The 12397-nt window shown below is 42.5% G+C and overlaps 1 protein-coding gene across 1 annotated transcript; it reads right to left on the reverse strand.

Annotated features, from left to right (window-relative positions):
• Positions 1-256: 256 nt before the first annotated feature.
• On the reverse strand, positions 257-11964 carry LOC133123576 (protocadherin-3-like). The gene is made up of 4 exons (XM_061234047.1): positions 9553-11964; positions 2340-2465; positions 960-1154; positions 257-277 (listed from the first exon to the last, which is right to left on the reverse strand). The coding sequence occupies exons 1-4, from the start codon at positions 11962-11964 to the stop codon at positions 257-259; spliced, it is 2754 nt and encodes a 917-aa protein (XP_061090031.1).
• Between the last annotated feature and the right edge of the window lie 433 nt (positions 11965-12397).

The raw sequence follows: 12397 nt of genomic DNA on the forward strand, positions 1-12397 counted from the left end.
GGAGCCTATCCCAGCATACATTGGGCGAAAGGCAGGAATACACCCTGGACAGGTCGCCAGTCCATCGCAGGGCACACACACCGTTCACTCACACACTCATACCCCAGGCATTTTAGACTCTCCAATCAGCCTAACCTGCACGTCTTTGGACTGTGGGAGGAAACCCACGCAGACACGGGGAGAACATGCAAACTCCACACAGGCCCCGGCCGACCGGGATTCCAACCCAGGACCTCCTTGCAGTGAGGCGGCAGGGCTACCCACTGCACCATCCGTGCTGCCGCAGAACAACATATGAGACACTTTCAATGTAAACGAACACGACCTGGGAAATGGGTATGATATCAACCCAAAGAGACCCTGTCCTACACAACTCTATGGATATGACATACACATTCAGAAACATAAAACAAACGTAAAACGTTTTTTACCAGAGTGGAGAATTTTGATCCACCCTCGGTTGTTTCACTCGTTTCATTGGGGCTCCTCTTCAGCGTCTGATCAGCGGGCAGCGTGCCGTCATTAAACGACCGAACAAACTTGAAGTCGCTTGTGCGTGAACCCGTCGTTAAGTAAGTGTCATAATTGTAAGAACTGCGAAGTGTTCCTGCTCCGTCCACATCCGCGTAGTTGGGAGGGAAATATGCGCCGGGGATGGCCACTGCGCCGTCAAACAACATTCTGGGCTTCCTTCTACGGCAAAACTTCACGACCACAATTAAGACAATGAACGTCAAGAAGAAGGTGCACACGGAGACGAGAGCAATGATCAAATAAGAAGTTAATTTGGAGCTGTTCTCCTCATATGACATATCTTTCAGCTCTGGAACTTCTGCTAAATTATCTGAAATCAGTAAATATACTGCACAGGTTGTCGAGAGAGATGGTTGTCCATTATCTTTCACTGATACAACAATGTTTTGCTTCATAGTATCAGATTCAGCAATGTCCCGCTGCACCCTGATCTCTCCACTGTGGAGACCAATGGTGAAAAGACCCGGATCAGTAGATTTCAGGATCTGATAGGACAGCCAAGCGTTCTGTCCAGAGTCTGCATCCACAGCGATCACCTTGGAAACCAGAGAGCCTGTATGAGCAACTTTGGGGACCATCTCTGTCATCATGGAGTTACCCAGAGGTGCAGGATATAATATCTGTGGAGAGTTATCATTCTCATCTGTTATGAACACACTCACTGTCACGTTGCTGCTGAGTGGAGGAGAGCCGTTGTCTCTGGCAATGACCTGTACTTTGAAGCTTCTGAACTGCTCATAATCAAATGATCTGACAGCGTGGATCACTCCGGTGTCTCCATTAATAGATAGAAACGAGGACACAGGAACACCACTGACCTCACTGGACAAGAGAGAATAGAAAACAGTCCCGTTCTGCCTCCAGTCCGGGTCTCTCGCCCTCACAGAAATAACAGAGGTGCCCGGTTTGTTATTTTCAGTCACATAGGCGCTGTACGACTGCTTATCAAATGCAGGTGGATTGTCATTCACATCTGAGATGGATACATGCAGTGTTTTAAAGGAGGACAGGGGTGGGGAGCCCTCGTCTGAAGCAGTCAGTGAAATATTGTATTCTGACTGGAGTTCCCGGTCCAGTGCACTCGTAGTTACAATTGAATAAAAGTTTTTGATTGAAGGCAGCAATTTAAAAGGTACGTGTCCTTCAATGGAGCACCGAACTTTACTATTATCGTCTGAATCAATATCCTGGACATTTATGATTCCAACCTCTGTACCAGGTGGCGCGCTCTCGGGTACGGAGTTAGACAATGACGTCACAAAGATAACCGGTGCATTGTCGTTCACGTCAGTGATATCCACAATTACTTTAGTCTGCGAAGCGAGTCCAGCTCCGTCTTTCCCTTCAATGCGCATTTCATAACTGGACTCTTCTTCGAAATCAATTGGCCCAGTTACTCGAATTTCCCCAGTTTTACGATCAAGACTAAATAAATCCTTAGCCTCATTGGAAATACGACCGAATTCATAAGTCACCTCGCCATTCGCTCCCTCGTCTGCATCACTGGCGCTGACTGTAACCACAACAGCACCTAAATGAGAATTTTCAGGAAGACTGGCTTTATAAAATGCTTGGTTAAACACGGGGATGTTATCGTTCGCATCCAGGACAGTGATGTGTATAACTACGGTACCAGATCTCTGAGGAGTCCCTCCGTCAGAAGCTGTAAGTAATAATGTTACCTCCTGCTGTTCTTCGCGATCCAGCTCTTTTTCTAAAACTAACTCAGCGTATTTTCCTCCGTCTATATTCGTTTTAACGGCCACAACAAAGTGATCATTCCTTTGTAGTGTGTAGCTTTGTACCGCGTTCTGTCCTATATCCGCATCGTGTGCCTCATTCACTGGAAAGCGGGCGCCTTTATCAGCAGATTCTCGGATTTCCAGTCGGATCATATCCTTCGAGAACTGAGGCGAGTTGTCATTTATATCCTGAATTTGCACAACAACGCGGTGTAAATCCAATGGAGCTTCAAGCACCAGCTCGTATTTCAAATTACACACAGTCTTCTGGCTGCAAAGCTGTTCTCGGTCGATCCTCTCTGCCACAATCAAATCTCCAGAATTCAGATTTATGTCACAATAGCGCTTGCTGCTTCCCTCTGTGTGTAAGCGAGCCTTCCGAACCAACAGACTTTTAAAATCCACCCCGACATCGTTCGCAATATTTCCAATGATAGAGCCGCGTTTAAGCTCCTCCGGAACAGAATAGCTCACATCTCCAATCGAAGCTGGCACGGATAAAAGAAAGAGAAACCAACGGTAACCCGCTCTGGTAACGGTGACGCCTCTACGATACATGGTAAGGTCGAACCGTGTGAATGTTCCCGTTTGAAGCAATCGCATCAGCTTGCAGAAATATGATTTCGGTTAGACAGCCAAAGCAGTCTGTGCGGCGAATACAGGCTTGGTGTGGGCGCGGACTGATTGGTTGTGAATAACAGAAATAGGGAGGAGGTGCATCTTTAATTTGCCTTGGATGGTGAACAGCGACACCCTGAGTTATTTCAGAAAATTGTCCTGTTAAAATAAGTGTCTTCTGCATACAGTATTTACTGCTTTATCTACAGGTCTCACTGGTGTCTTTTGTCGCATAGTATGCATACAATGCATTTGAAGACCCAATTATTTTCGATATACTAGTTATTAAAATGTGTTAAAAGAGAGATCCTACGCAACATTTTCATGTCCACATTTTAATTAGGTGGCCTGTCTTTACATAGCAACATTTGAAAAATGTATTTCGTTTCCTGAAAGGTCGCATAACTGTGGACTACTTTTATCAATGTTATAAAATCATATTTAACTTGAACATTATTGTGTACTAACGCCTGAAAGGTTTGGACAGCTGCAACGCAAATTGGTTGGGGAGACCGGGGATGGCTGTCACATTGTAACACCATTAATTTGACAAATCAGGAATTAGTTGTGGTCACGTGATCACGGTTGTTCAGACAATATTCCCATTTGAGTTTACAAGTGAAATATTGGGTTTTTTTAACCCAAAAAAACGGATGTTGGGGCACATAAGAAATAATTATCATATTGTCTATGTTTTTATTTAGCAGTCAACATATTGTAGGTACGGGGTAAGTTCTGGTTGGTTACAGTATATTGGACTGGAAAGAGATTTTTAGACATAAAATGGTTTAACGTTTTTAATAATATATTTTAATTTTCAAAAAGGATTATATAAAAATAGCATAGCCATCTATTTATCTGATGTTAGGAATATGCTATTTTATATAGAATCATTGGGCCTAAGAGCAAATGTCTTAATTGTTCAGTTTTGTTAAAGGTATTGTGTAAATTCCATAGTGTGGATCATATATAATCACATTTCCTGTTCCCGTTACAAGCATCCCCAGTGTTACAAATCAGGCCAGTAGTGGGGTAGGTTGCAAAAGTGGAACTCCTTGCATTTCAAATTAACGCAAACTTCTGTGATATTGTAGTCGATCCCCTATTTGCGCCACGCCACATTTCCCGGAAAATAGTTCTGCCACATAAGAAAAACAAGAAGGCTTATCTCGTTTTAATAAACGTTTTGATTGAAACAAACCATAAAATAGCGCCCTTGAGCTACGGCTGCCTGCTACATCCGAACTGCATCCATAATGTTTCTGCACGCCCCACGATTAAATCCTTGCACAGAAGAACCACTGCCTGCCAACCATACGTGGCTTAATTTGTCTAAATTAGGTAGATGTGAAGCCATAAATGACAGTGGATAAAATTGTGAATTCAGGAGGTAAAATATTAAAAATTCCCGAAACCACTGATTGAGCAATTGGCCTGCATAGCAAGTGCCGTCCATACTTAAATTCAAAAGAATTATGTGAAATACCAGAATAATGTAATAATGAACAATATAAAAATTACACCAGTACCTCATTAACCTGTGTCCTGTGGAGGGTTGATTCCCCGTTCAGAATTTCATTTTGACTTCTCTTGAGAGTAAGATCAGCGGGCATTGTGGACGAGCTCATGAACTTGAAGTCGCTGGTGCGCGAGCCAGCTGTTAAGTAAGTGTCATAATTGTAGGAGCTGCGAAGAGTTCCTGTTGCGTCGACTTCCCCGTAGGTGGGAGGGAAATAAGCGCTGGGAATGGCCACAGCACTGTCGAACAACAGTCTTGGGTTTCTTCTGCGGCAAAACCTCACAGCGATAATAAGAATAATGAACGTAAGGAAGAAGGTGGAAACAGAGACGAGAGCTATGATCAAATATGAAGTTAATCTGGAATTGTTCTCCTCATATGACATATCTTTCAGCTCTGGAACTTCTGCCAAGTTATCCGAAATCAGTAGATACACTGTGCAAGTTGAGGAGAGAGAGGGCTGTCCGTTATCTTTCACTGATACAACAATGTTTTGCTTCATGGCGTCAGATAGAGAAATGTCTCGCTGCGTCCTAATCTCTCCGCTGTGATGGCCAATGGTGAAAAGTGTAGGATCAGACGATTTGAGGATCTGATAGGATAGCCATGAATTCTGCCCAGAATCAGAATCCACAGCGATTACCTTGGAAACCAGAGAGCCCCCATGAGCAGATTTGGGGACCATCTCGGTCATGAAGGTGTTCCCTGTAGGCGCAGGGTATAATATCTGTGGAGAGTTATCATTTTCATCTGTTATGAACACACTCACTGTCACATTGCTGCTGAGTGGAGGAGACCCGTTGTCTCTGGCAACAACCTGCACTTTGAAGCTTCTGAACTGCTCATAATCAAATGATCTGACAGCGTGGATCACTCCGGTGTCTCCATTAATGGATAGAAACGAGGACACAGGAACACCACTGACCTCACTGGACAAGAGAGAATAGAAAACAGTCCCGTTCTGTCTCCAGTCCGGGTCTGTCGCCCTCACAGAAATAACAGAGGTTCCTGGCTTGTTATTTTCAGTCACATAGGCACTGTATGACTGCTCATCAAACGATGGCGGGTTGTCATTCACATCTGACACAGATAACTGCACAGTTTTTGAAGAGGATAACGGTGGAGAGCCCTCATCTGTAGCTGTAATTGTGATGTTGTAATCAGACACCAGCTCGCGGTCGAGTTCACTTGTCGTTACCAGTGAGTAATAATTTTTGATGGAGGGGACTAACTTGAAAGGGACATCTTGCTGAATGGAGCAGCGGACCTGGCGATTTTCCCCTGAATCTTTATCCTGGACATTAATGATGCCCACCTCTGTGCCAGCTACTGCGCTTTCAGAGATGGGATTCGTCAGAGATTTCAAAGATATCTCAGGGGCGTTGTCATTCACATCAGTAATTTCTAGAATGACAGTTGCATATGACACTAAACCTGCCCCATCTTTTGCTTGAATTCTCATTTCGTAATTTACATTCTCTTCGAAATCGAGATTACCATTGAGTCTAACCTGTCCTGTTTTAGGATCCAGGGAAAACAATTGTTCCACTTCATTCGAAATACTGCCAAATTCATAAGTCACGTCACCATTAGCTCCCTCGTCTGCGTCAGTTGCGCTTACTGTTGCCACTACAGCGCCTAAAGCAGCATTTTCAGGCAGGCTGACTTTATAAACCGCCTGGCTAAACACGGGTCTGTTATCGTTCGCATCCAGCACAGTGACGTGTACAGCTACAGTACCGGATCTCTGCGGGGTCCCTCCATCAAGCGCAGTAAGTAATAATGTAACCTCTTGTTGTTCTTCACGGTCCAGCTCTTTTTCTAACACCAATTCGGCGTATTTCCTTCCGTCTGTGCTTGTTTGAACGTCCAATATGAAATTATTATTCCTTTGTAGTGTGTAGCTTTGAATCGCGTTCTGTCCTATATCCGCGTCGTGGGCCTCTTCTAAGAGAAAGCGAGCTCCTTTATATGCCGATTCTCTGATTTCCAGCTTTATTAGGTCTTTTGCAAAATGTGGCACGTTGTCATTAATATCTTGAATATGAAGCGATATACTGTGTAATTCTAGAGGATTCTCAAATATAAGTTCAAATTTCAGAGCACACGAAACCTTCTGGCCACAAAGAGCTTCCCGGTCAATCCTTTCAAAAACAATCAAATTGCCAGAATTCGGATCAATGTCGCAGTACCGTCGGCGGCTCGTTTCGGTGTCGATACGAGCCTTTCGGGAAGAGAGACTTGTAACATCCACGCCAATATCCTTCGCTATATTTCCAATAACAGATCCGCGTTGCATCTCCTCCGGAATAGAAAAGCTAATATCTCCGGTCGTTAACGGTAACGTAAGCAGGGCGAGAGCAGAACAGCATTGAAGCAGGGTACCGAGAAAAGCTTTGTATTCCATGTTTACACGAAAAACGACAGGGTTTTGTTCAATAATCCAACTTTCGATTTAGAAAAAAATCTAGATATATGCGAAGGATCCGAATGATCTGCCGCACACAACCCAATCGTTATTGTGAAAGAGTGATGTCGCCTGGATTTCTCTCTGCTTGAATACTACATTAGTGGGTGGAGAGGTGCGTCTAAAGCCCTATATAGCTGGTGAATAGCGACGCTCTGAGTTATTTTAAGAAACTACACCATGCAACAATACCGCCCTTTGAAAGAGATTCTAACAATAGCATTATCATAAACTAAGCAACTATCATCTTGATATCTTATATTTTTGTTTGCAAAGTAAATCTTGAAGTCCAATGATTAGGCCTACAAAATGATTTAAAAAATACTACTAGTACCAACGCTACTAATATTAAAGAGCACAATCCTTTCCTCTGTCAATCACAGAAACTGTCAGTGTTATATTGACTATTACAGAGGACATGTTACTCACTGATGTTTTTCTATGCTGCCATTCTGACTGGCAACATTAATTATGTTCACATGCAGACATCTAAAATTTCTCACAAATATATTATTTTTCAAAATGCATTGCTGTAAATCCAAATAGAGGGACTGGCTGACTTAATTTCTTACTTATGAATATTTAAAATGTGGAACAGTTTGGCATAGTACATGGCAGAAAGCCCGGTCAGGGTCCAGCTGTAGCAGCAGTAGAATGATCTACTGGTTTCTCCCACAGACTTAGATATATAACTACAATCATAACAGAGATGATGTAGCATCCAGGGAAATCAGTAAACATAAAAATGGATCTACTCCCCATTTTTTACCTTTGAGTAATAAAATACCTCATCAGAAAACAGTGCCCTGCCAGTGACTATATTTACTGGAGCAGCTGCTAACTGGACTGTGGTCGGTGACAATAATCACTAAAAGTTTGTTTGGACGGGTGCAGTCTTTGTGTCCATAATGAATGCCAACCACACCCAACCAGGGTGTCTGGCCATTTTAGTCAGAAAAGAAAGTCAGCCATTCAACTCAGAACCTGTGTGACTAGCGCTGTTTTTTACATCGATGACCAAATCTTTATGTGCCATGACCACCATTACCCATATCCAGTGCAGGGTCAACTACAGATTTTACATACTTCAGCTTATTTGCCTCTATGACGGCAATACAGTTTCAAACATGCCTGCATACCACTGAAATTGTTCCTCAAAACATGTTCTGAACCAAAATTATATGAAATTATTATGTCTCTAATATTGGCTATGGAAAGAAATATCAGTTATATCAACTCTATCTTCTCAGCCTCCAAACACAGCCAGTCTCTAAGTTTAGGTGCAATAAAATGCTCATACGCAGTATCTGCATATATGTGAAGTGCTCTGTAAAGTGGAAATAGACAGAAACACAGGCACACACCAGCAACTTAAATGAAGGAAAGAAAAAGTCAGAATTGTCTTTGACGTTTCAACACGTTTCAACAGTTCAAAGTTTTATCTCCAAGTAAACCAACTGAGCACATTGGATAACATGTTGTACAAACTCCGATTAAATTTAATGATCAATGATTATGTATTCTGAAATAGAGAAGTACAGATTAAGTATTTTATTTTTGAAATGCATTTGCTCACTTTACCATCTCAATGTAAATCTCCACCACTGCAACATTCGCACACCCCTTCAGAAAAAATCCACAGCATGTGGGAACAAAGGTAGTTTCAGAAAAAAATAAAATCTGAAAAGTGATAAGTAAGTCAGGCATGTTAATGTTCAGTTTGGTCAGCATGTTTAAGGGACCAAGAAGGTGCAACAACACAAGTGCACCAAATAAAACTTACGATGGACGGCCAAACTTTACTCGCTTGACTGAGTGAGTAATTAAATGTCCTAAAGTAAGAAACTAAAAAATCCACAACTCTGCCTCAGAAGAAAAAAGATAAGGGGGACAAATTCAGTGTTGCCGCTGTCCACCAGCATGGTGCTGAAATGTAAGACAGAAGTCACCAGTGGAGGACAAACAGAGATAAACATTCATCAAGTGAAAATTTAAAAGAAACACACAATTTATATTTCACAACTGATTCAGATTCAGAGTTCACAGAGTTTTCACAAACAAAATCTAGCACTAAGCATCAGGACACATCAGGGTCTCCAGGTCTCCAGTAAAAATAACTGTCAAGATAGGATTACTCTCATGCTCAAACTACGAACTCCATAAAATCTAAAACATGACAGTTCATGACTTACATCTTTAGAGCAAAGACACACACCGTTGTAAATCTCAGGAAGGCAACTACACGCGAAACCCTTTCCAATCAGTTTCCCTGTAAGCAATAGTTCATCGGTGAGTTATTATTTTATTTCATGTATTCTGTAACAATTGATCATTGCTTTGAAATGTAAGATACCTTTACTATGCCATCCCAGAGCTGTTTGGACACTGTACAAGTTCTCATTCCCATACAATACCCGTGAGCCCCATGTATCCTGAGTTTCATTCCAAGCATAGATACAATTCCTTATGCATATAAATTATGACAAAGTTTAAATGTAAATGAACCTCAGCAGGGAAAAGGGCGGGATATCACCCTAACGAACTGACCCTGCACTATAACTACTAACGAAACAAAAACAGCGAACGAATACAAACTTTAGTTTAACGTGGTTATACCTGTGAAATACATTTTAAACACATTCGGAAATGTAAAACAAAGCTCTTTTTTTTACCAAAGTGGAGAATTTTGATCCATTCTCTGTCGTCTCGCCCAGCTCACTAGTTTCATTGGGGCTCCTCTTCAGTGTCTGATCAGCGGGCAGCGCGCCGTCATTAAACGACCGAACAAACTTGAAGTCGCTTGTGCGTGAACCAGTCGTTAAGTAAGTGTCATAATTGTAAGAACTGCGAAGTGTTCCTGCTCCGTCCACATCCGCGTAGTTGGGAGGGAAATATGCGCCGGGAATGGCCACAGCACTGTCGAACAACAGTCTTGGGTTTCTTCTGCGGCAAAACCTCACAGCGATAATAAGAATAATGAACGTCAGGAAGAAGGTGGAAACAGAGACGAGAGCTATGATCAAATACGAGGTTAACTTGGAATTGTTCTCCTCATATGACATATCTTTCAGCTCTGGAACTTCTGCCAAGTTATCCGAAATCAGTAGATACACTGTGCAAGTTGACGAGAGAGAGGGCTGTCCATTATCTTTCACTGATACAACAATGTTTTGCTTCATGGCATCAGATAGAGAAATGTCTCGCTGCGTCCTAATCTCTCCACTGTGGAGACCAATGGTGAAAAGTGTAGGATCAGTCGATTTGAGGATCTGATAGGATAGCCATGAATTCTGTCCAGAATCTGAATCTACAGCGATCACCTTGGAAACCAGAGAGCCCCCATGAGCAGATTTGGGGACCATCTCTGTCATCATGGAGTTACCCAGAGGTGCAGGATATAATATCTGTGGAGAGTTATCATTCTCATCTGTTATGAACACACTCACTGTCACGTTGCTGCTGAGTGGAGGGGAACCGTTGTCTCTGGCAACGACCTGCACTTTGAAGCTTCTGAACTGCTCATAATCAAACGATCTGACAGCGTGGATCACTCCGGTGTCTCCATTAATGGATAGAAACGAGGACACAGGAACACCACTGACCTCACTGGACAAGAGAGAATAGAAAACTGTCCCGTTCTGCCTCCAGTCCGGGTCTGTCGCCCTCACAGAAATAACAGAGGTTCCGGGTTTGTTATTTTCAGTCACATAGGCGCTGTATGACTGCTCATCAAACGACGGCGGATTGTCATTCACGTCTGACACAGATAACTGCACAGTTTTTGAAGAAGATAGTGGTGGAGAGCCCTCATCTGTAGCTGTAATTGTTATGTTGTAATCAGACACCAGTTCGCGGTCGAGTTCACTTGTCGTTACCAATGAGTAATAATTTTTGATGGAGGGCACTAACTTGAAAGGCACATTTTGCTGAATGAGGCAGCGGACCTGTCGATTTTCCGCTGAATCTTTATCCTGAATATTAATGATGCCCACCTCTGTGCCAGGTTTTGCACTTTCAGAGATGGGATTCTTTAAAGATTTCAAAAATATCTCAGGGGCGTTGTCATTCACATCAGTGATTTCTAAAATGACAGTTGCATACGACGCCAAGCCTGCCCCATCTTTTGCTTGAATTCTCATTTCGTAATTTACATTATCTTCGAAGTCAAGATTACCATTGAGTCTAATCTGTCCTGTTTTTCGATCCAGGGAAAACAGAATTTTCACTTCATTCGGAACACGGCCAAATTCATAAGTCACATCACCATTAGCTCCCTCGTCTGCGTCAGTTGCGCTTACTGTTGCCACTACAGCGCCTAAAGCTGAATTTTCAGGCAGACTCACTTTATAAACTGCCTGGCTAAATACAGGTCTGTTATCGTTCACATCCAGCACAGTGACGTGTACAGCTACAGTACCAGATCTCTGCGGGGTCCCTCCATCAAGCGCAGTAAGTAATAATGTGACATCTTTCTGTTCTTCACGGTCCAGCTCTTTTTCTAGCACTAATTCGCCGTATTTCCTTCCGTCTGTGCTGGTCTGAACATCTAAAACAAAATAATCATTCCTTTGTAGCGTGTAGCTTTGAACCGTGTTCTGTCCTATATCCGCGTCGTGGGCCTCGTCCAAGGGAAAGCGAGCTCCTTTAAATGCCGATTCTGTGATTTCCAGTTTTATTAGGTCATTTGCAAATTGTGGAAAGTTGTCATTAATGTCTTGAATACTAAGCGATATACCGTGCGATTCTAGAGGATTCTCCAATACAAGCTCAAATTGCAGAGCACACGAAACCTTCCGGTCACAAAGAGCTTCTCGGTCAATCCTTTCAAACACAATCAAATTTCCAGAATTCAGATCAATGTCGCAGTACCGTCGGCGGCTCCTTTCGGTGTCTATACGAGCTTCTCGGTCAGACAGACTTTTAACATCCACGCCAATATCCTTCGCTATATTTCCAATAACATATCCGCGTTTCATCTCCTCCGGAATAGAAAAGCTAATATCTCCGGTCGTTAGCGGCAAGCTAAGCAGGGCGAAAGCACAACAGCATTTAAGCAGAGAGCAGAGATGAGCTTTGTATTCCATGTTTACGCCAAAACGACCGTTTTTTTTGTGCTGTAATCCAGTCGTCTATTTAGAAACAGAAAACATAGAGTAAAGAACCGAAGGATCTGCCGCACACAACCCAATCGTTATTGTGAAAAAGTGATGTCGCCTGGATTTCTCTCTGTTTGAATACTACATTAGTGGGCGGAGAGGTGCGTCTAAAGTGCCCTAGCTGGTGAATAGCGACGCCCTGAGTTATTTAAAAAAACTACACCATGAAATAATAAAGCTTTTAAAATAATGAACACGTTCTTACAATATAATTATCATGAAGATCTCATGAACTATCATCTTATTACCTTGTATTTCTATTGGTAAAGTAAATATCGAAGTATAATGATTAGGCCTACAAAAATATAGATTTGATCAAATATGATACTAGTACCAACGCTACTAACATTGTGGTCCACAA

This window comes from Conger conger, chromosome 3 (assembly GCF_963514075.1).
Source record: "Conger conger chromosome 3, fConCon1.1, whole genome shotgun sequence".
NCBI lineage: Eukaryota > Metazoa > Chordata > Actinopteri > Anguilliformes > Congridae > Conger > Conger conger.